General features: G+C 48.5%; 1 protein-coding gene across 1 annotated transcript in view; it reads left to right on the top strand.

The window, feature by feature from the left end:
- Positions 1-24,539, top strand: part of Galnt18 (polypeptide N-acetylgalactosaminyltransferase 18) — a 307,844-nt gene that overhangs the window by 142,655 nt on the left and 140,650 nt on the right. The window contains exon 2 of the mRNA XM_038343410.1: positions 14,496-14,688. Coding sequence (XP_038199338.1) covers positions 14,496-14,688 — 193 coding nt within the window. The remainder of the gene's footprint in view (positions 1-14,495; positions 14,689-24,539) is intronic.

The following is a 24,539-nucleotide window of genomic DNA, read 5'->3' as shown; positions in this document are numbered from 1 at the left end:
TGTTGAGATTCCAGGTTTGGCTCTAGCTCAGGAATGGTATGTCTATGTCCTGCTTGCACGGGTATAAGTGTGCGTGTGTTTATGTGTTCTGGCTGGACCTTGGGCTTGCTCTCCCCACAGGGTGGTTCCCTTCACTGTGTCTCCGTGGGGCTGTCACCTTAGGATAGTGGCTTCTATTGTGCACAGTGACAGTTGGCAGAAGCTAGGAGATGAGCCTTGGTCACATTGCCTCTGGATGTCAAAGGGCTGTGAAGGACCGAGTTTGACAGCTCCTGGCAGAAGCCAATGTAAGAAGAGATCTGCTCCTAAGGTGCTAAGTGGTCCAAGTTGGGTACAAGCTGAGGCTGTGACAGGGCTGCAACCCGACTATAGAGATGGTTGTCTGCGTGTCAGTGAGGTCCAGCAGGTCCTCTCTCTGTCCCTGGCCCATATAGCATACATGGCTGGCAGGAACACAGGGATGCCTACGTATATCCTGCCTCCTGGACCCTTTAGGAAGATGTTGTTCTGTAAATGTATTGCCTGCGCTCAGAGGTAATAAATGTGTTTCTCATGTTTTATAGCCAAAGGCACAATATAGCTATTAAGCAGGGCTCTGACACCCAGGAGGTAAGACAGTTTCCATGCTGAATCTTCTAGAAATCTCCTGTAAGGCCTACCAGTCTAGTGTCCCATGGATCTGAGGGAGTGTCCTTCTGGTGGATCTCCCACAGATCTGTGAATGTCTTTATGGCAGACCTCCCATGAATCTGTGAATGGGTCCTTATAGTGGATCTCCAATGGATCTGTGGATGTCCTTATAAAGAATGACCTTTAACCTCTCTCAGGGGTCACCTATTGCACTGGGCTGAGTGGCATTTACCTGTGATCCCAGCAAAACACAGGAGGCTAAGGCAGGAGGATTCCAAGTTCATTGACAGCCTGTGCTATATTACTGTCCAATAAAAAAATCACTATCCTAGATATATTTATTCCATGTGTGGCAGAGCCTCCTTTCTCCCGTGGGGTGCCACATCAGCATCCTGGGACAGCTAGAGGCCATGTGCCTTTTGCAATAGCATCATCCCAAATGGCCATTGCTGGTGTTTACAGTAGTGATATTTTTTGTTAAATTTCAAGTAATATGAAGGGAGAGCAGGGATTTAACATTCATTCTGATCTAGATCGGTGATTTTCAAAATTCGGTCACTGCCTATCAGTGGGTTATGAAATCAGTTTACTAGTGCACAACCAGCGTTCCTCTTTCTTAATAGAATATTCCAGAGCAAAATAGAAGGTCTCAGATCTGTCATATATAGTGTACCCGCTACTTTCTTGTTGTTGTGACAAACTACCTGACAAAGGCAACTTAAAGGAGGAAGGGCTTCTTATGGCTACAGTTTGATGATCTAATCTGTCTCTGGTGGACACTGGTACTGGGCTTGCTTTTTGCTTTCTATTCATCCTGGGGCCCCAGACCATAGGATGCTGCTGCTCTCATTCAGGGAAATCTATTCTGTCTGTTGCTGCTGCTGCTGTATAAAATACCCTGACAAAAACCCACCTAGGGGAGAAAGGATTTGCTTTAGCTCCAATTCCAGTTACAGCTCGTCAAAACGGGCATCGGGGTGGAGGAACTTCAAATAGCTAATGATATCACATTCACAGCTAGGGCCAGAGAGGGTGAATGTGCGCATGCTCATTGCTTAGCTCACTTTCTGCACTCACAGTCCAGGACCCAAAGTCAGGGAGGGAATAGTGCCACCATGGTAGGCCGGGTCTTCCTACGTCAATTACTGTAATCAAGACAGTCTGCCAAAGACATGTTCACCGGCCAACCTGGTGTAGACAGCTCTCATTAAGACTCTCTTCCAAGGGTGATTCTAGATTGCATCAAGTCCATACACCTACACCTCCTCAGTTAAACCTCTCTGGATACGCCTTCATAGATACACCCAGAGAGGTGTGCCTCCTAGGAAACCCAATTCTAATTCTAGTCAAGCTCATGATGAAGATTAACACATAGTAAAACTAAAGATTGTTTTGCAAACTGTTGCTTTCCATGTAGAGGGGTATCTCACCGTTAGGTCACAGCCTCAGGGTGATATACAAATGAATAGAAACGGGTTAACTTAAGAAGTAAGAGCTAGCTAGGAATACCTAAGCTATTGGTCAGTGTTGTAATTAATAGAGTTTCTGTGTGATTATTTGGGTCCAGGGAGCACAGCTTCCGTTTACAGGTGTGGGAGAGGATTCCTGGGCCCCTTAGTTCTGGGTGTGGCACTGATGTATTTGGGAGACCTCCAAGCCCACTGTGCTGAGTAGAAGCTTGCCAAGAAATGCAGGGAGGACTCAGGAGAAGGCAGGCCCTGGGTGGTGTGCACCCTGGTCCTACATGCTGTCCTACAGTTCTGTCCCCTGTCTGGGGCCTTGCAGGAAGCAAGGAGCTTAGGAAGGAGATAGTCTCTCTGAAATCCACAGTACGAGCAGCTAAGTGTGCTATATGTATGAGACAAGTGGAGTGGCTGGGCACATGAGGTGATCTGGGCCCCTACTTGACAAGTTCAAATAGCATCTTGTCACTTCTAGGCCACTCTCAGTCCCCTGACCACGCTGTGCTAGTACTCAGCTTTCTTTGACATCTATGGTTACTGACATGCCTTGGATACTGGGTCATGAGCATCAGAATCCTGGGCAGCCTTGAGGAGCAGGACACAAGCCTTGAGGAATGTATCTACTTTCCTGCAGAACTATAGAGCCACAGGGGTGTGTTAGTCAGCTTATCACTGCTGTTAAAAATACCTGAGAAAATCAAGTTACAAAGAGAGAAAGTTTGTTCTGTCTCATAGTGTTGGAGAACTCAATGCTGGCACTATTGCTTTGGGCCTCAGACAACAACACAGTGATAGTGGGTGTGCATATCAGAGCAGAGCGACTCATCTTGTGGCTCAGAAGCAAAGGAGAGCATGAGGAAAGGGGCAGAGGCTCCACAGGAACCACTGAGGACAGTCCTCTGAGACCTAAGCCTTTCCCAGATGTCATCTTCTGAATGTCCTCAGCACCACTCAGTGGGACACCCTGTGGGCTGGCCCTTTAACTCATAGGCTTCTGAGGGACATTTAAGATCCTAACTATAATAGTAGCCCTAGGATTCATATTTGACAGAACAGTTGAAAGGAATATCTTCCCACCTACCCAACTCTCCTGCCTCCATTGTTACATTGAAACTGTATTAATTACAACACTGTTTGACTAATAGCTTAGGCGTTTTCCTAGCTAGCTCCTAACATCTTACATTAATTTGTATATCACCATGAGGCTGCTCCTCTGGATATAGTGGACCCCACTCCGAGGAGCTGGGATGCCCATGCCCTGGGCTTTCCTGACTTCCCATTATCCCCTAGAGGGATAGGGGCAAAGATTAGGGGCAGACCTTGCAAAGGCCTCATTAGGATACTCATTCCAGAGCACTGTCAGGTTCTGGATTCACATAATCTCCTGGAAGGATGGAGGAGCTGCCTACAATTCTAAATTAGTCTATGGCAGATGGAGTGGAGACTATTAGAAGATGACAAGCAATCATCCCAAGAAGCCCCACACCTTCACTCATCTTTCTACCTTCAGTTTCCAGCACAACATTTGACCAGTAACAGTTACAAAACTTAACCATTAATGTATGCCCATGGAGAATATGAAGGTTCTATTACTAAATTATACACTCCCTGTAGAAACCCCACAGGAAGCAGTTTCTACAACCACTCCCAAGTTTCCCACGTTTAGAAATTGAAACATGGAGAGGTTTAGAGGCTCATGGCAGGTTAGACAAATGGTGAGGGGTAAAGATACATTCCAGACCCACGCAGAGTGTCTCAGAGGTCCTGTCTTTCTTTCACTTCTGGGTCGTGCCGACTCTACAGAGTTACACCTTGCCAGTTCTGAATTAGGGAAGTAGTCCTCATGCTATTATAACCCCAAACACATATATTTTTTTCCTGTCTAAGGATACACAGAAAATGTATTCCAAGCCAGTGTGTCTTCACCAGTGCACCACGTTCTACCGCTGTCTGAGCCACCACCCAGGTGAAAGGACAAGAAGCCCGAGTCCATGTCTCCTATCCACAGAGCAGTTGTTAAGGCTGTATATCAGAGCACTGTCTCTGGTCTATCCACAGAGCAGTTGTTAAGGCTGTATATCAGAGCACTGTCTCTGGTCCAGCCCAAACCTTGAAGAAGGGTGTGGAAGGGGAACGTGAAACCTTCAGGTTCTCTGAGCAGAGAATTTGCCATTAGTTCTGAGTCTGGGAGACCTTAGCTTTCACAGGTAAGCAGTTTGCCTCTGATGGTTTAGTGTGTGTATGTTAGGTGTGCTTAATGATGCACTTTGGAAATATACTAGAAGGGTTGGGGTGATCGCTCACGTGGTAAACCTTTTACCCTGAGAGCTTGAGGACCATTGTTTGAGTCCTAGAACTTAGGATGAAGTGTTGAACATGGTAGTTTGCTTGTCATCCCATCACCAGAGGGCCAGCAATAGGACGATCACTGGCTAACCAGCCTAGCCCACTTGGTGAGTCCCAAGTCAGTAAGAATTTGTGTCTAAAAAACACAGTGGATGGCAGCTACCTTAAGAGTGACATCTGAAGTCTATGTTTGATCTCCACATGCATACATGCGCGCGCGCACACACACACATACACAAAGAGAGGGGGGAGGGAGAGAGAGAGTACATTTGTAGAGCACAGTCTTAATAATGGAAGAAAGTGTAAACTGTGGATAATCCTGAGACCCAGTGCCGCAGCCTTGTCTGACCTTGTGCAGACATATCAGCACAGATGCCCTTCAGAGTCCTCTGCTAACAGAAGCAGATAAGCACAGGGCCCATTCACTGGGTCCCTTGCACAGATCCTTTGTGCAGCCCTTGGCTGAGCCTGTCTGACTGAAGGCTGCGTCTGCTTCCTTCCTCAGCCTCTGGTGCCCAGGCGGCATGGCTAGGTTGGGAAATTAAGAATTTGCTAGAGGAAAAGGACTCACACACAACCCCACCCCCTTCAAAATCACAGGCATGGCAGGTTTTGCAGACGTTCCAGGGAGTACACGTTGCATAACTAACACAGCATCAAGACATCATACAAGTTTCACATCTTTCATGTGATAAATATTTTTTTTTTGCTATCATGCTTGAGAAATGGATTTTATTTGAAAATGGCCTGCTTCCTTTGATGGCTGCTTTGACGTGGCTTCAAAGCCTGTCGCAGACAAATCTGCTTTTCCATGCTGCAGTTCAGCCATGGCTGCTGGGCTGGGATATTTATGACTAAGAAATGTCATAAATTGATGTCCAATGGACAGAAGCTGTTGGGAGTCATGGCCAGCTCATCCCTGAACTGCCCTGGCTGGGTACTCAGGCACATATGAGTGAACCCCAGATTCACCAGGCTGTGACTCAAACCAAACTGCACATTGAGGTTCAGATGTGGACTGTTTAGCTAGAGTACAGCCCCAAAATATTTCAGCTTAAGTTGAATTTTTTTTTAAATTTACAGTGTTCTTGTCTGCTCATTGCAGTAGCTGGCTTTTGGTGTTCTTGCTGCATGTGTTGAGTGGGCACTTGGAACAGGAGAATCTGCTTTTGGGTCAAGCCTTTGAGAACTACTACAGGCTGTAACTGTGTGTCTGTGTATACACGTATGCTAGTATGCACATTTATGTGTGAGGATATGCATGTATGGTCATGTGTGTGTGTATATATACATATATATATAGTTTGTCACTACACATGAGTATACTCATAAGAGCATGTCCATACACAAGTGTATGTGAACATGAGTATGAGTGTACACATGTGGAAATGTGTGTTTGCATGAACATGTGCACATGTTGAGGTTCATGCCTGTGTGTGCATGGAGGTATAGAGTGTGCATGTGCATATGCAAGTGTGAGCATAAGTATATGTACACATTTGTGTACATGTGTACATCCAGCAAGTGCAACATGGTACAAAGTAGCCCAGGGCCTGGGTAGTGATCCTCAGCCCCTTCTCAAATGCATGGTAAAGCCCACCTTACTGCCAGCAGTTGTAAGATATGGCCACAGGCATCTTCCCTGTTGGGGAGCTCTGGAGGTAGAAAGGAATTTGCCAGATTGCCCTTGGTGTAGGCTCTTTTCTGGCTGTCTCAGACATATTGGAAATACTTACTCATTTATCAGAGGCCACGGGTGATAGAAGGAATGAGGCATCCAGCAGCGTGGCGAGCTTTCCCAGTTCTGCTTTCCACTGCTTCCAACTGTGTGGCTCAGTTAAGTCCCTTAACCTCTCTAGACACAAGGAACTGAGCTAGAAGTTCATGTGTCTGTGTGAACTAGAGCCAGTGACATGTTAGGATATGAAGGATATTTGTTATAACCTTGTGTTTCTAAATAAGAAAATAGAAGCCTAGAGAAGGGGATGGCCTGTCAGGTCTGCCCAGTGTGGGGCTGAGATTCAGGGCTAGAGAGCAGGCCTACGGTTCCCACTAGCATTCCTTACCCCTTCTGTGTCACCGCATGATGTTCCCAGTGAGACCCTGGGCCCACAGCCTCAATAGTATCTGTAATACATGGAATACAGGTTCCTGAATAGGAGACTCTGGGGCTGGGTACCAGGGGTGCAGGCTTCCTTTTGCAGCACTTCAGAGAGATTGTTAGGAGAAAGGATCAACTGTGGGGCCTGTATTTACTCCCACAGGTGGATCTGTGAATCCCCATCAGGAGAAGTGTGGCCCTCAAAGGCCGGCAGGGTGGATCCAACAAATTCATCCCCGGAAATTTGTGTGTGGACACTGGGTGCTTTATGTGGGAACGTGAGGCGTATATTTAGAAGTCTGGGTGTTCAGCTCCTGGCTGTCAGCTCTCAAGGAAGGAGAATGATGGTGTGTGCTTCAGAGTTCATTATATCTCGCTGGCAGAATTCTAGGAGTAAAGGGTGGTTCTAAAGAAGTAAGTAATGGCACTCATAAATCCAAGCTCCGAAGATACATTCATTCGCCACTCCCTAAAATGAGGTTTTTTTTTTCTCTGCATGTACTTTTTATTTCATCGGCTTGGAGGGGAAGTTTGAACATTTCCTCAGCAGCTTTATTGTGCACAATTTCTGGCGCACTCTGTTTCCTTGTCTGTGACTGTGCACACACCAAGTGTTGACTGCCCCTGCCTGTACCAGATATCTTGACTGTGAGCTCAGCCACACCCGTACTCAGAATCCTTCAGTGCAGGGATGGGAGGACTCAGTCAGGAGTCAGTACATTCAGGAAAAAGCCGTTGTCCCATCCCTGGAGTGAGCTTGCCATCCAATAGCTTGCCTGACACATAAACCCACCCAGCCTTCTCCCCAGGACCCCAGCTGAGACCAGAAAACCTTCTAACATCCAGCCTACTTGCCTAGGGCTGTACACTCTCATCTTGGTGCCCTCCCACGATGCAAGCCCTGATTCCTCTACCTTGCGCTGACTGACAGCAGCTCTGCCCAACTCCTGCCAACTGCACTGGGCCATCAGTGTGGATGCTGGGGTTGAGTGAGCAGTAGACACAACAAGTATCCGCTAGGGTTCCTTTGCCTCAGTGCAGCCCTGGGATAGAGTCTTCGATCCTCTTCTCAAGAGTGGAGGGAGGTGGGGCCAAGCAACTGAGCCCTGACTGTGTCAGCAGAATGGTGGCCACCCAGAAATCTGCCTGTGTGCACTGCAGAAATGTGTGGACATTCCAGCCTCTGTGAAAAGGGGAAGTCAGGCTGCAGATGAAAGTAAAATGCTTAATCCAGCCGACCTGAAACTTGGAAGCATCCCGAGCAGATGGCATTCCTGAGCGCCTGGAAGGTTCTGAGGGAGTGGGGAAGCAGGAAACAGAGGAGGCCTGTGTGTTGTGAGGAGGAAGGGCGGCTGCGGTAAAGATGGAATGAGGGCCTGGCAGCCTAGGGAGGTTGGAAAAGGCAGGACGTAGATTTTCTCTGAGCACCTAGGAGCAACAAGCCTGTCCACACATTGGTTTGAGCTCAGTGAGACCCCACCACACTCCCATTTCCAGAATTCTAGGATAATAGTAAACATGGGACCTCATAGCCACAGGGCTCAGGGCCTCGCTTCATCTGAGCCCAGGACAAGGCTGGGATTTGGACCTGAGGCTGGGTGTTAGCAGGAGGAAGCAGAGACCACATCCCGGGCTGGGGCTTTGGGGTGGGGGTGCTGCACATTGGACCTGTGCTGAAGGAAGGGTCCAGACACTAACTGCATATATCACTTCTCCTTGGGTAGCCCATGAACCTTGTTTTCATGGGCGATAATGGGAAGAACTATAAACCCTGTCTACGTTTCCCTGAAAGGCCCAGCATCCAGGTTTTTAGGGGGAAAGGTGAATTGTTCCCAGCAGGGAACAGGCACATAGGGCTTTGCTGAAAGCTGCTGAGGCAACTGTTCACTTCTAGATGTTCAATGAGCCCTTTGCTTTTTTATTCCAAATAAAGCATGCACAGAGGCATCTTATGGGTTGAAGAAAAGTTTTCTAAAAAAAATCACTGAATTGGACATTAAGCAGGGTGAACATTGTGATATGCAAATTATATCCCAGCAAAGTTGTTTTTAAAGACAGGGAGGGGTGGAAAAAGGAAGCTTGATCCCCTGGAGCTGGAGTTGGAGACATTGAGGAGCCACCCAACATAGATGCTGCGAACCAAACTTGGGTCCTCTGGAAGATCAGAATGTGTTATAAGCACTGAGCCACCTCTCCAGTCCCAGATTAAAAGCCAAGGTCACAGGATCATCCCCCACAGCACCTGGGCAGGTGGCTCCAATTCACAAGGGAAAGAAACAGGCTTGAAGCACCTTTGGGTCTTGCTCAGAGGCATGAATGACAGGCCCAGGAGTGAGGAGACAGAAGTCCAAGAGATGTCTGGGAGGAGGACCAAGAGACAGGAGCAGTATCCTCCCGATAAACACAAGACCCCAGTGCCTAGAAATCGTGTCCTCAGGATTTTGGCCACCTGTTGCTTCTGTCTCCGCGTCTTGTCACCAAGTCCCCAACAACCACAGCTCTGAACAGGACTTGAGGCTAAACAGAAACAGAAGTGACTGAGGACTTGGCCCCTGGGCAAAGCTGGGCCACTCCTCACTCACTCTCAAAGCCATTTTAGTGTGTGCTCCGTTTTTGAGGGACACCAATACCTGAGGAAAATCAGAAGAACACAAAGGTTCCATCTGGTTCCTGCGGGAGTCCAGTCAAGCACTGCGAAGCAAAGCTGCACTCCCAAAAAGCCTGCCATCTAGTCTAAATGACAACTGGTGAGCACTCAGCCATGTGAGCCACATCTCATGTGGTGGCATTGTCTGCCTCCTCAGCTCTGTGGTCTGACTTCAAGCCACTCTGACCTCCAGCAACAGCTATGCACTGGGAATCCTGTGCCGGAATCCAGACGGCAGAGATGGGTGTTGGGTTCTGATGAAGAAGAGGTCTGGGCTACAAAGCTCTCTTGCAATCTCTCCAGAAAGCTGCTTCTCTTGCAGCTATAGCAAGAGCTGGCAAATGTCTTCCCACTGTGAGGCTCTTAAGGGATGTGGGCTTGAAGCAAGGTACATTCAGAGGGGGTCAGGGTTGGGCAGCCCTGCGAGGCGTGCATCACTCAGAGATCCAACCTTGTCTCTCTGTCCTGGGTTCTCAGCACTGCCATGGCCTAGCTGCAAAGCCAGATTCAAAGGGCTCAGCAAGGCATCCACCTGTGCTTTTGGTGCTTGACAGATTATCTGAGGCTCAGAGTTTTGCAATTGCTTCCCTTCCCCACTTTTCCCTTACCTCAGAGAATCAGCATGGAGACAGGATAGATTTACTAGGCTCCACTCTCATTTGTGGGTGTCAGGTTCTGTGGGTGCAGCTCTGAAACAGTGTTATAGCATTCCATGTATGTGCTATATGACCAGAGGTAGAACTTTCTAGAAAATAAGCCATATATAGTAAGGACTGGGCATTACCATGGATGAACTGACAAGCTGAGAAAGTACCCCAGAAATTCATTATTCTGTTTACAGGGGCCTGTGTATGAAGGGATAGTGGAGCGATAGAATCTATTTTCTCTTGTGTGTGATGGCACACACCTAGAATCCCAGCACTTGGGAGGCTGAGACAGAAGGTCCTAGAGTGTGAGGCCACCCAGGGCTTTCCAGTGAGATCCTGCCTCAGGAACAAGCTGACAACATACACATTTACCAAGAACCTCGCAAGCCACAGGTTCTAACCACACTACAGAGGCTTTGAGCAGGACCCAGGGGCTCCCAGCTAGACCAAGCCTGCACCCAGATTTCTATCTAGCCAAGATGTCTAAAGGCTTCTGAGAAAAAGCCCAAAGCTGTCGAGAGATGAGGGACACTCAGAGGGGATTCTTGAGAGTCGTCTCTACCATGTGAAAGAATGCCCACAGCTTAGCAATTGGTCCACACAAGCTCAGACCCACTGAGTAGCAGCCCTCTAGAAGTTTCTCTGGCCTTTCCAAGACTTACCTCTCCTAAGTGGGTCCTGGCCCACAATGCAGATGGGGCTGTGGTCAGTATGGGAGTGAGTGAGCTCTGTTCCAAGTTCCTTAGCGTTGGATGTGCCTCATTATCTGCTCCTGTTGTGGATCTGTGCACAGCATCTGTCCCCAGGCCCTCAGCGTGACACCACACTTGCCCCTGCTTTGGCGTCTTGGCTCTCACTGTGCCTTCCTCCTCGAGAGCCTTTTCTGAAGTGATCTTATGGGTCGCACTTGCTCTTTGTGGTCTAACCCAAGCACTTTCTCATCTTGGAAGCTGTTCCTCTACTCCAGGGACCCGATGTCCTTCAGGGACTTGCCGTCCAGGAACCTGATGGCATTTTGTGTACCATTCATTGGAACACTGATCAAATTTTCTGTGTTGCCCTTTCACTAAGCCAGCTGTCCCACAAGCATGGAGAATATGTCTGGTTCATCTTTATGTTTCATTATTCAACAATCAGCCTAGCACAGAAGAAAGCTGTTTGAATACATAACGTAGACTGAGGAGATAGCTATGTGGGTAAGAATGCTTGTTGTGCAAGCATGAAGATCCGAGTTCAAATCCCCAGAACCCACACAGGTCACACATGGTTACATGCTTATAACCGCAACACTGTGGGAGGCGGAGATTGGATTGCAGGCAAGCAGTGGCCGTCTGTCTCCTCCCAGGATTTTCTGCTACTGCCCCGTTCACTCATTTGACAGACTGAACACCCGTGGACATAATCACACACACACACACACACACACACACACACACACACACACTGAAATTTATGCAGCTGTAAAGGACAATGAAATCATGACATTTCAGGGAAGTTTTTGGAGCTGGAGGTCATTGTGTTAAGTGAGATAAGCCAGGCCTCAGAAAGACAAATGTGGCATGTTCCTCTCAAATGTGGGGTCTGGATTTAAATTTATATACAGGGTGCATTGCAGGACATAAGAGGGCTCTGGGAAAGGAGGAAGTGATCTTGAGCAGAAAGAGGGTACTGGAATGTATGTGCAACAAAAAAAAATGATTTATCTGGAGGGGAAAGGGGTTCAGCCAAAGGTGGGGAAGGAAGACTTGAGGAGGGCATTGGGGGTGAGGGAGGATAAGAACAAAGTAGATTGACGTATGCGTATGAAAATGTCATCATGGAACATATTATTTGTATGCTAACTTAATATTTAATATAAAAACGGGACAAATATTGCTTTCCTAGTTCCCCTAGCTCACTGTGTGTGCATTGTGTGTGTGTTGTGTGTGTGCATGTCTGTGCACGCACATGGTGTACATGTATGTGCAGACCAGGAGACAGCCTCGGGTATCACTCCGCAGGTACCATCCACATTGTGGTCTGGAACTGAGCAGGTCTACATGGCCTGTGCAGTGAGCAGCAAGTGTCTGGTGTCTCCGCCTCCCCAGCACTGGGATTGCAAGCACATGCCACCACATCTGACTCTTTTTTTGACATGGGGATCAACTTCGAGTGCTCCTTGTAGAACAAGCACTTCACCAACTGCACCACGACCCCCTCTCCCAGTCCCCTTGTTCATCTTTAAGAGCATGCTGGTTTCATGGTGGCAATCATTTGTACCCATACCGAATAACAAGGTAGGGACACAGTGCTGTAACCTCTGCCTTCAATCTGTTTGTAACACATTATTATGCAATACAGGCCTAATTGTGAATCATAATTTTTTCATTAACTGATCTCATTTTACTTGGTAATATCCATTTAGGCGTTTGAGGGCAATAAAACTCCATTTCTTTTAAATATTATATGATTCAGTTGGCTCACTGATTTAGATTTTACTGCTCTCCCCCCACACCCTATTTGAGCAAATGAGTCATCCATCTTTGTAGAGATAACGAGGACCTTCAAGATCATTCAAGCAGGCCTCATGGGGAGAATATGCTGGTGCACCCCAGTCTGGAATGGAGCATTCTGGAACTGGGCTGGCTCCTGCATCTTAAAACCCCTTAGAAATGCATGTGTGGGTATACTGTGCCCCTCAATAGATTCTGGTAATGATATGACTCACCTTGTCTTGTGGGTCCCAGCCTGCTGCAATGCATAGCCATAAAATGCAGTGGGGGGTCCACTATGGGAGGGCAGTGAGGGGGAGAGTGGGAGGGATAGGGCTCCCGGATGGAATCATCCCAGATCTACTTCCTTCTGGGTGAACCCAGGCACATATCTTGTGCTCTCTGTGTCTCTCCAAAGAGGATCAGTTAGGATGATGGGCTGTGTAGGCATGTTTAGGAAAAGGCCATGGCTCAGGCTTGGCTAATGTTAATGAGTTACACCTCCAATCCAGTGGGTGGTCAGAGCCTCCAAAGGAGAAGTTCTCATGCTTGCTCCCTCTGGGAGTTTGGTGGTGACTAAGAGTCCCTTTATGCCTACATCCATCTCTTCTCACCCATATATATCATCCCTGTATCACCCCGCTTGAGTCTGCTTTCTGAACTGCCAAGCACTTCTAGCCTTGCCAGATTTCCTGCCTCTGAAGCCCCCTGGTGTGCCAGGGAGGCTGGGAGCTTGAAGCCTCCCTCTGTGACCAGGCAAAGTCACTCTTCCCAGAGCAGTTCTTAGTATAGTGACTCAAGATTAAGTGGCCATCTGGAGCACCGAGTGCCCAGATCTGGAAGACGTGAGGACCCTGGCCTTGTCTCCAGCCTGTGTCTTCACGTGTGCTGTATACCTACTAGTGTTGTGGGAACTCCTTCAGCAATAGCCTTTTAGATACCAGCCCATTTGGGGCATGGTCTGAGGTACTATAAATGCGGATGAAAGGTACACATGGCCCCTTTTTCTGCTGGATTTAGTTCCCTGCTTCCAGAGCCCACAGAGGACTGCGGATCTCTACCCTTACTGTGTTTTATCCCCAGATAAACACACCTTTGGTATGCTCCATTCTGGGCTATTGTGGACCTCATTAATACATCTACATACTAACTCTATACAGACAGCCGAGGAGCCCCCAAAAGGTGCCCTATAACTGTCTCTCCTGGTCCAGGCTTACTACTGCATCCTCAGCTCTCCATCTGGTTCCAGTCCCTGGGCTCCACCGTGTATGTTCATGGCATAGAGGGCACTAGGTCCACTGGGCTAGATGTCTGTTTACTGTCATTTCTTTAAGTGGTTTTCCTGACTGTCTGTCCCAGGACACTAGTTTAAGTTTTGGCCTAAAAGCTGTGCTAGGCCTGATACTGGGCATCAAAGAGGGAGGAGACCCACTCCTGTTGCTGCTTCCGGTTTTCATGGATTATGTGTTCACTGGGAGACACACACTCACATAAGTGTTTCATGTGTCATCTTCTGCAGTCCTCACGGGTCTCAGATCTGTGATCTCACTTGGAAGGAAAGTAGGGAGGCTGGTGCTCACTGTGGTCTCACAGCTCATGTATGGTGGAAGAGAATCTGAATCTCTGACCATGCAGATTCAAAGCCAGTGGTCTAGCCAGAAACGTCCCTCTGTGTGCCTGGGGAGATGCTGGGAAACCCTGAACTGCCTTTGAACCTGAAGGGGGATATCTCCGTAATCCCCGGGGGTCCAAGGAGCAGTTCTAAGAGTATGTAGCAAGTTGCTGTTACCCTGGTCTGGACGTCCCTGTTGAGGTGGTGCAGGTCAAGGACTCTAGGAGGGGATGGTAGAGGAGGTCAGGCTGGGGAAGAAGCAGAAACCCACTTAGGAGGCTGGGCCAATGTTCTTGGCAGAGGAATAGACTGGAAAATGCAGTGTTCTGTGTTAGCATGTCAGATTCATAATCATCCACTTCGTGGTAGCCCCTGCTGGGTATATTTCTATATCTCTGATTGCAATGGTTATCGGGTGGATGGCATGATAGATTCGTGGGTGAGTGATTCTTTGAGAACCATGAAAATTCCCGTCTCTACTAACTCCTTGAGGAAGGGCTCATGGAAGGAAGGGAAAGGTGTCGGCATACGCCCGGTTCTGCTCTGACCCACTGTCTCCTTGTCCCTTCTTTCTCCAGAGGCTCCTGCCAAGCCTGAAGAGGCAGAGGCCGAGCCCTTCACGGACTCCTCCCTGTTTGCACACTGGGGTCAGGAGCTCAGCCCCGAAGGCCGGCGTGTGGCCCTGAAGCAGTTCCAGTACTACGGCTACAACGCCTACCTCAGTGACCGGCTGCCCCTCGACCGGCCCCTGCCAGACCTCAGACCCAGTGGGTGAGCAGTCAGTGGCCAGGTTCTTGCTATCCTCACTATGAGGCCATGGGTCCTCACAGTGCTGGAACAGGGCCAGGACCGGGGGGAGGGTCAGACTCCTATGTTTCTTTTCCATTTCAGCCAAGGCCTACCCTCTTAGCCTTAGTTTCCCCTCTGCTGAGTAGGGGGAGAGCTTCCTTCTATTAGAGATTTTGGGGATTAATAACACAAATTATCCCTTATAGGCACCAAAATTATCTAGCAGCCCCACTAATATGTCATTTTAAACCAATTAACTAGAAATTTTTTCCTTAAATTAGTTTTTTTAAAAAATATATCTGTCTTCCAAGGTGAACAAGTCATTACATCTGACAGAGAAGTCTGTCTTATTGTTACACAAGGATATTTCTTTAAGGTTCAGCTAGAATCTTTATTATTCATAATTATTAAAATTTGGGCACGTACCATAGTGAAAAAATCTCATTAACTTTTGTGAGCTTCCCCATATCTTCATTGCCCCTTTCCTCCTCATTTTTAAATGTTCCTTAAAGCTGAAAATCATAGTAAGTTTCTCTTTGGGATTTTCAGGGAAGACTGTGTAGCTGAGCTTAGACGGTATGGCTATTTAGAGCAGTGATTCTCAATCTGTGGGTCGCGACTCCTTTGGGGTTCAAATGACCTTTTCACAGGGGTCACCTAAGACCATTGAAAAACACAGATTCACATTGTAATTCACAACAGTAGCAAAATTACAGTAATGAAGTACCAACAAAAATAATTTTACGGTTGGGGTCATCACAACAGGAAGAACTGCATTCAAAGGTCACAGTGTTAGGAAGGTTGAGAACCACTGCTTAGGGAGAGTTCAACTCAGCTCCATGAACATTCACTGAGCACTTATTGAGTGCTGGATGGTCGAATGTGGCTGTCCCTGGCCTGAGGAAAAGGTGGCTGCAGATCTGGGGACCTACAAAGGGGGAGAAGGGTGTGTGTGTGTGTGTGTGTGTGTGTGTGTGCGCGCGCGCACATATGTGTGTGCACATATGTGTGCGCGTGTTAGAGCATACGTGTGTGCATGTGTGTGCGCGCGCATGCGCGTGTGTGCATGTGTATGTGTGCATGCGTGTATGTGCGTGTGTGTGCGCGCACATATGTGTGTGCACATACGTGTGTGTGCAGGCGCATGCGTGTATGTGTGCCTGCACATGTGCGTGTGTGCATGCATGTGTGTGCATGTGTGTGCGCACGCATGCGTGTGTATATATGTGTGTGTGTGCATGCGTGTGGGGGGTGTTTAAAGATGCTTTATAAGTTTTGTGTCTGTGTGCGCACACACTTGGTTACCGAGTCTCCATTGCAGAGAGGAGGGAACGTGAGCTCGGAAGACTGCCTAAACTGCCAGGTATCCTTAGAGCTGGGGTGGGAAGTCAGGCGGTCGGACAACAAAACTCTGTCTGGTAACCTTTGTCTATACCTCCGTGAGGTGGCAGTTTGTGTCACTGTCATGGGGCTGAGGGACTGCTTTCCATAGCACTAAGTGTTGACTGGCCAGTTTCAGAGATGGCCAGGTCTGCATCTCTATTTTGGAAAACAGTAACCCATTATCAAGGCTTGGGGTGCTGCATTACTACAGTACCTGCCCCCAGAGAGGCTTCCCATGCGGTATGCCTCTGCTCCTGCCTCTCCTTTCCATGGCCTCTGTGCTCCAACCCTCGTCATCTGCCTGTGCAGCGCAGAACAAAGCACTGTCACAGTGAGGAGTTCATTCGGTTGCTCCCTGAGTTTCATGGATTTCTTCATTGAATGAGCATTTCTTGAACATGGAGTTTTTACCAGACACCAGCAAGCACAAGGCAGGCAAGACTCCTGGAGCAGACTGGGTGGAAGTCCAGACAAGGTGGGTTTCTGCAGAACTTGCTGGTACCCTTGGGGAAGAACCATTCTGGTGACTTCCAATAAGATGGGGCCTAGCTTTTATACCCATGGATGCCTTGACTTCGGTGGTCTCTGTGGCAGGGAAGTGGCCTGGAACATGATCCTTAGAGGGAACCTTCCTGTTCCACCTCTCCTGGAGGAAAGGAAAGAGAGACAGAAGTGGCAACAGCTTTTTCTACCTCATCTGTTAAGAGAAACTTTCTCTTCCAGTGGCGTTGGGTGAGGTCAAACTACATCAGACTCTTGAGGAACATAGCTGCCCAGTAGACCACCAAAGGAGACAGCATATTGCCAAAGACTACCCCATGAGAGGCTTGAGATCTGGGCAGTGACTTCCTTGTTCCCTTCTGAGTTGGATTGAAGGAAAGACACCTCCTTCCTGTTTAGCTGAATGCCACTCTGTCCCTTATGGGCGGTGAAATAGGTGCCAATGTGAAGTTTTTAATATGGGTCCTATCCTGTCTCTAACATCTAAACCCTTTGTTTTTGCCACTGAATCCCAAAATAACCAGGGGCAAAATTAGAAAAGAGCAAGCCACTGTTACACACACGTATCAGAAGTCACCAAACTGCACATTGGCTGTCTGTGTGTCGGAGTGGACTTAAGTAAATAGCAACATGTTGAGAAAATGAAGTTGAGAGGAGATCAGGGGACCCTCTATCCCTGGGGGAGTGAGGACGGTGGTGACTCTGGGGGCACCTCTGAACACATGGCTGGGCAGGAGCACCATGAAGAGCCGAGGCAATGGCCACTCGGGAACCGTGAGGGGAGGTGGGCTTGCTACCCCAGTGACAGCAGGTCAGGTGGTGGCACGTTCCTGCCCTTGGTTCCCTTGTGTTACAATGACAGACTCAATATGCTCTTTCCTCACACAGTGGTTGCTCTTTCCAAACAGTGGCCATGGAGGAATCCAAGGGCAAGTGCCTACCCTAAGGGGTGTGTGGGTATGAGTAAAAGGCTTCCAGTATCAAATCTATCAGTTTCCATGGCAACCAATGCTATGGCCTGCCTCTTAGGTAGCTCAGGGCAGAGCCCTGGGCAATGGCTGCTTTCTATCTCTTGCTTGTGGGCCTTCAGACACTCCTGAGTCTTTTCTCTCCAGTGTCCCTGGGGTCCATGCCCCTCCCTCCCAGGGACTAGGGTACACTGGCTCTTGGATTGGCAAGTGTGTTAGGCACTGGGGCCAGGGCATCAAGAGTTGGTCTTGACAGGGTAAGTCTATTTTCTACAACCATGAATGAGAGCAACTGTGACAGATCCACATTCGAGCCCAAATCCAGAGCCAGAGAGAGAGAGAGCTTGTGCCAATATCAGGGGAGGGATGGGACAGGATGGTAGCATTGAAGGAGTCAGGCACCAGGACCCTGGGGAGCATGTAATGGTCCTAGGGCAGGAAGGCATTACAGTGGGAGCTGGGATGTGAGGGCTGGACAGCTAGATGGCATTGCTGGTGATGCTGCCCTGAGGCTGGCAGACAGCACCCATGTTGTGTGCCAGGGCTGTGCATATGTTCTCCTGCTGCTTGCTGTTGGACTTGATTTTCATGCTATATTCCAGCAGTTGCTACCGTTCTGTTATATATGGGAGAACGCTGAACCCTTACAAGACTGAGAAACCTTTGGGCTAGGGAGAGATTAAATCAGTAAAGTACATGAGGACCTGAGTCCTATCCCCAGAGCCCATGCCAGAACGCCTGGTGAGTGGCATGTTTCCAGTCCTAGCACTGGGGAGGTAGAGACAGGTGGATTCTTTGAATTGCATGCAGAAGAAGTGAGAGACCCTGTGTTATTTTTAGCTGTCAGCTTGACATAAGCTAGAATTACCTGGGAAGAGAGTTTCAGTTGAGGAATTATGTAGGACAAGTTGGCCTGTGGGGAATTGTCTTGACTGATAGTTGATGAAGGAAGCCCCAGCCCACCGTGGCCAGCTCCTTTCCTTAGGCGCTGAGCCATAAACTGTATGAGACAGGAGAAAGCAAGCAAGCCTGTGTCTATTCTCTTTTTACTCTTGACTGGTGGCGTGATGTGACTAGCTGCTTGATTTCCTGCCTTAACGTCCCTGAAATGATGGACTGTAACTTGGAATCATAAGCCAAGTAAACCCTTCCTTCCTCTATGCTGCTCGTCATCAGGGAACTTGTCATGCAACAGAAATGGAACGAGGATAGCCTGTCTCACACAAACAAAGCGGAGATGGACTGAGATTCCCCTACCCCAAGGATCTCTGGTCTCCACATTTGTGTGTGCGTGCGCGCACACACACACACACACACACAGAGAGAGAGAGAGAGAGAGAGAGAGAGAGAGAGAGAACCTGCTCAGGTTCTTACAGATGCTCTGGCAGAGGCAGTGTCTTTGTGGCTTCTCAGGACTCCAAGATACCATCTTGTCCCTTCCCTGACCCTGCCCAGGAGGGCTTCTCTGACTTGGGATGTTGGCTCTGGGGAAGCAGAGGTCTGTGAAAGAAGGTTGCTGCCAGAAGCAGCCACAGGACGAGAGGTGAAATAAACTCTCTTCTAAGGACTTTGCTGCCCACATTGGAAATGCTCACAGTGCAGACATGACTGGGAGATCACTCTTGAACTGAAGCACTCTGGGAAGATCCTTCTGACTCTCCCTAATGTTAATTAAGCTCCTTGTGAGCCAAGAGTGTGATTAGTTGTTCTTGAAGAAGCAATAATCTCAAACTTTTATGTAATATCTTACAAGAGGAAGGTGACATTGTTGTTCTTCTTTGCTGTTGGACCTTATCTTCATAAATGGATTGTAAGGGACACAGAGGAAGTGGGCTGCTCACCCTGGGAGAGATGCTGGGTTCCATGACAGGTAATGTTTCTGTGTAGGTTATAAATTAGTAAGTAATTAGATTTGCTTCTTTAGCCTCCAAAACCAGTTCTTGGTTGAAAGTTGGGTGACCTCCTCCAGTAAGTTACCTAGCCTCTCTGTTTTTGTTTACAGATAGAATTCTGCTCTTTAGAGAGAGCAAGACAAAGACTGTAATATATTTGGGGTCTGGTGCATTTTTCCCAGCATGCAGTTGCTCTTGTTATCTGGGTCTGTGGTTTGAAATGACTTATAGGCAGAGAAGAAGCAGTATGGTCTTAACTTGGGCATCTGGAGGACCATGGTGTGGACAGGGGACAGGGGCAGAGCAATGCTGTGACAGCTGATGAGAGCAGATAGGTACTGTGGGGACATCACACTGTAGTCCCCATGGAAAGCTGCCTCCTCATCCTGAGACCTGGAGATCAAAGGTTGAGCCCAAGCTGGACTTGGCTGGACTGCAAGAAGACCTTGTTCTCCTTGGCAACCAGTCTTTTGTGACAGATCTAGGGATCTTGCCTTCATTTTTCCTGATAGATTTAGGGAACTCATCTTCTTTTACCTATAAAGATCCCCAAGGATCTTCCTTTCTCTACAGATCTAGATGTACCTCTTCTGCTCCAGCAAATCTAGATGACATCCCTTGTATTACAAAATATCTAGGAGACCTGCCTTCCCCTGTCCCTGCAGATCTAGAGGACCCACCTTCCCCTGCAGATCTAGGGTACCTATCTGCCTTTACCCCTGCAGATATAAGGGGCCTACCTGAACCTGCCCCTGTCCCCTGCCCTTGCAGATCTAGAAGACATCCATTTTCCTGCCTCTAGCAGCTCTAGGGGCCCCAATTTGCTTGCCCAGACAAATCTAGGGTTCCTACTTTATTCTGCCCCAGTGCATCTGCTCTGCCTCACATTCCTTGAGCCTAGATGCCACAGACCTGGTCTGTTCAGCCACAGATCTACCAATCAGAGCCACCTAATAAAACTTTCCACCAGAGCCTGCTGACTTTTGCTGTCTGAGCAACTGTTCATTTAACTCCCATATTCTCCAGATCGCTCAGATGTTTGGGGAACAAATGAGCTCACTGCTTCCGGGTATTGTTTACACCGCAGCTGATGGCACTCCTGTGTATCTCCGCTTATCTGCAGGACAGATCCTTTCTCTGCATTGATAAAAATCTCCAGAAAGAATGTTCATTAAACTTCTGCCTCTGCGAGTATCGATGATCACACGCGCTCAGCAGCTCAGTCCTTAACAATTCATAATAGGCTTCCTGGGCTACATTCTGTTTCTAGACCTTGCCTGGACCATTCTTCTCACTGTGCAGATGGCTGGAACTCCAAGATCTCAGGTGCCATTGTTTTTTCCACATCTGGACTAGTCGCTGAAACCCTGTCTATGCTAAGCACCCCCAGCCTTGCTCCATTATCCCTTTGTTGGATGTGGAATTTTGTTCCTGTCAAGCTGGGAGTATTATAGTTAGCTAACTCCATTCTTGTCCTTTCTTGATGGAGTCTCCACCAGCACAGTGCCCATGGCCAGATCTGCTCTCCTGCCCATGAGTCTGAGTTTTCCTTCAGGAGTCTGTCACCAGGCACTGTACTTTCTGAGAATCGCCCTGCTGAACACTGAGCCAGGTGATGTGAATTCCTGGTGTGCAGACAAGTCCGGATTTCATGTAGCTCACTTCTGACAATGTGTCCCAATCATGTAAGCTGTGCATTGCAGTAGCGTGAGATAGCGTGAGGACAAGCAAGCAAACAGCAACAAAGGAAGGCAAAAGCCAGGGTATCATGGAACTCTAATGATTTCAACCAGGAAATGGAGTGATCCTTGCTGTGTATGTGTGTGCCATTTGGGGTTCTTTGCAGATGATACAGACTCATGCCTTCGTGTTCAGAAGACAAAGACAGGCTGTGGAGGTGGGGGTGTGGCTTGAGGAAACCTCTTTGTTCCGTCTCTATTGCATCGTTCTCAGTCATCCTCGTCCATGTTAACAGTTGCTCGTTGTCAGTGCTCTGCTTCCTGCCCTGGGCTTATGCTTCTGCCCCCTTAGAGTATCTCACCTTGAAGGTCCCCGCAAGAAAGCCTACGATAGGCTTCCTGGTCTCTCAATATCATCAAATCTGACTACTTAGCACTCCTGTTGTGTAGCTATCAGCATTCCCTCCAAATTGAAACTTTCCCTTCTGGGTGGAGGAGAGAGGTTCTTACAGCTCACTAGAGGCCTGGGCAACTTAGAAAAATGGGATAGTAACAAAGCTCTTCCCCAAGATTCGATGAGCCGTGGACAGTTAGCAGGGAAGGACTGTCTTTTGCAGAGCTGCCTTCAAGATGCCCTCACCTGTGCTGGAATGGTCCTTTGGTCATTCAGCTGCCTTTGAGTCATCTACATTCTTGCTAGTAGCCCCAGTGAGTCCTCTGATTCACCAAGACAGGCTGGCGCAGAGTTGCTTTTCTGGTCTGCTGTTGGTGCCCCATTTGGGAAACTGGACATCTGCCCACATCATCCTGGGGAAAGTCATACAATAGGCCCTGAGCAAGTTTGCCTTGTAGGTCAAAATTAGGCCTATTGATCAGTATGTGAAGCTTAGGAGTCAGTCACTGGACCCCTCAGTTATAGGCCAAGTGACAAGGCCACATGCAAGGCAGAAGAAGGTGTCCCTAGGGCTGCTTCTCTCAAAGACAGTAGTGTAACTGGGAGGAAAGCTCAAGCTTCCATGTCCATCGATCTTTAACACACTGGCCAGACATAAAATCCCCTCTACAGTCCTCATGCAGAATTGTCATCTTAGGAGTGAGACTTCCCGGCAGGGTTCCTTGGTGCCACTGGCACACCTGTCTCCCTGGTCACACTTCCGGTGGCACCGAAAGCAAGGTGGCATCATCAGGCAGCAGGGCTTATCAGTTAGATGAACCCAGGCTTAATTAAGCCCCAGAGGATAAATTCCCACCTCAGCTGCATTTCCTTCATCTGTGCAGCGGGGACAAAGACTGAAGACACTGAATGGTTTGGCAGTTGTTGGGAACAATAAAACAATGGAAAAGAACAAAAGCATGCATGCTGTATGGTATCAAGAAAATGCCCTTTACTCCTCTTTCTCCAAGGGGCTCTGTGGGGAGTCTGGGGAGAAGTGGTAGGCTGGCAGGAGTCCCTTCGCTCTGAAGGTTGTGAAGATGTGTATGCCAGCCAGAGAGGGAGGGGCCGTCTCGACTTTTCTCACACCAGTGAGAATCCCTCATTACCTCATCTTGGGTCTCCTAGAAGTTCAAAGTCCTAGAAGCCAACAGGTGTGAGTATCGATATAATCTAGAAACACTGGAAACTAGAAGTAGCTAAAGTGAGGTCATAGGAACACCGTGCATGTCATGTGAGTACATGGAGCACAATGTCTGCTGTAAGGACACTGGTATCTAGGACCAACAGGAGCTCTGGAGGGACAACAGGAGGCCTGAGGGACAACAGGAGACCTGAGGGGCAACAGGAGACCTGGAGGGACAACAGGAGACCTGGAATGACAACAGGAGACCTGGAATAACAACGGGGGACCTGGAGGGACAACAGGAGACCTGAGGGACAACAGGAGACCTGAGGGACAATGGGAGACCTGAGGGACAACGGGAGACCTGGAATGACAACAGGAGACCTGGAAGGACAACAGGAGACCTGTGGGACAACAGCTGTTGCTGATCTTGAGGGCTACAAGGTCTCCCTGAGCTTATGCTCTAGGCTGCTAATGATTCACTACAACACCATATTCTGATGGTTGCTGGGAGGGGAGAAGTTTAGGAAGAATGGCCAGGACAGCCTCCCCCGGGAATGGTTACCCCAGAGTGTCATCTTCTCACTTTCTTTGCTCAGGTGCCACTCTTGGCTGCACTCTCAGAACTCCGGCACAGAAAAGCCCTGCCCCCAAAGCACATTGGCATCTCCTTTGACCTCGTTCTGGAAGTGGTGTGCTCCATCCTCCCACCTCGTAGATCAAACTGCCCCATGAGTCATTTTATGGACAACGATCTTGTCCATTTGTTGAGGTCAACGAAAGGTCAGAGAACTGCCAATCCAACATGGGCTGCCCAGCTGTAGGGCATGAGGGATGAGCATGGTCTCATACCGGGGTCCACTGCTTCCCTTCCTCTCATATCAAACTCTTGATAGAAATTTGTCTTGGAAATGACTCAAACCAATCTGGGGCTAAATCTTCAGAGAGGCTCCCTAGGTTGCCTTGTATCTCGTCCCTGCATCTCTTTTGGTGTATAGAGATCAATGGAGTGGAGTTTATCGGGGCCATCAATTCAGCTTATTGGGCAGTCCCGACACTCCCCCTCAGCTACACCTTGTTTTTATTTCTAGCAGGGAATAGCTTGACGTTGAGCCAGAATGAAAATAAAAAGAGGGCTTTTATAGCTTCATTGTACAGGAGAAAGAAGGTGTGTCTACTCAGAATGAGTCAGGGCTGGTGTTAGAGTTAAGTGTCCTTAAATAGGGACAGGTTGATGACATTCATCTAGTGTCTTTGTACTGCAATCTTCATGCCCTTCATTACAGAGGTGAACACAGACAGGGAGAGCAGGGACAGCTCTCAGGTGGGTGGCAGGATGGCTCTGAGCTTTGGTTTGTGTGCAGCATGTCCTCAAAGGCCCATGTGTTGAAGGCTTGATGACCAGCCATGTTGCTATTGGAAGGCAGTAAAGCCCTCAGGAGGCAAGACCTAGCAGAAGAAAGCTAGTTATTGGCAAGGCACCTTTGAAGGAGATATTTGCACAGAACCTTGTTGGTCTTTGCTTCCTGCCCAGCACAATCAGCTTTCCTCTACCCAGGGTGCACCGCTGTGACAGCAGCAGGGACAGATGACCATAGGCTGAACTCTCAGGAACCACGAGGCAAAATGTACCTTTCCTCCCTTTACCTTGACTTCTCTCGGGTGTTTGGGACAGCAGTGGCAAGCTGACTAACACTCTGGGAAAGCATCCTAACTGGGGGGATGTGGACCAGATGCTATGGTAACTGGATGGATCCAGGTGCTAGATGCACTCATTACTTTTACATGTAACCTCGCTATGTAACAAAAATGACCCAAGAGAAGATGCGTTCGTTTTGACTTGTTTTTCAG

This window comes from Arvicola amphibius, chromosome 1, assembly GCF_903992535.2.
Source record: "Arvicola amphibius chromosome 1, mArvAmp1.2, whole genome shotgun sequence".
NCBI lineage: Eukaryota > Metazoa > Chordata > Mammalia > Rodentia > Cricetidae > Arvicola > Arvicola amphibius.
Note: the sequence above shows the minus strand (reverse complement) of the source record. Positions and strands in the feature narration are given on the sequence as shown.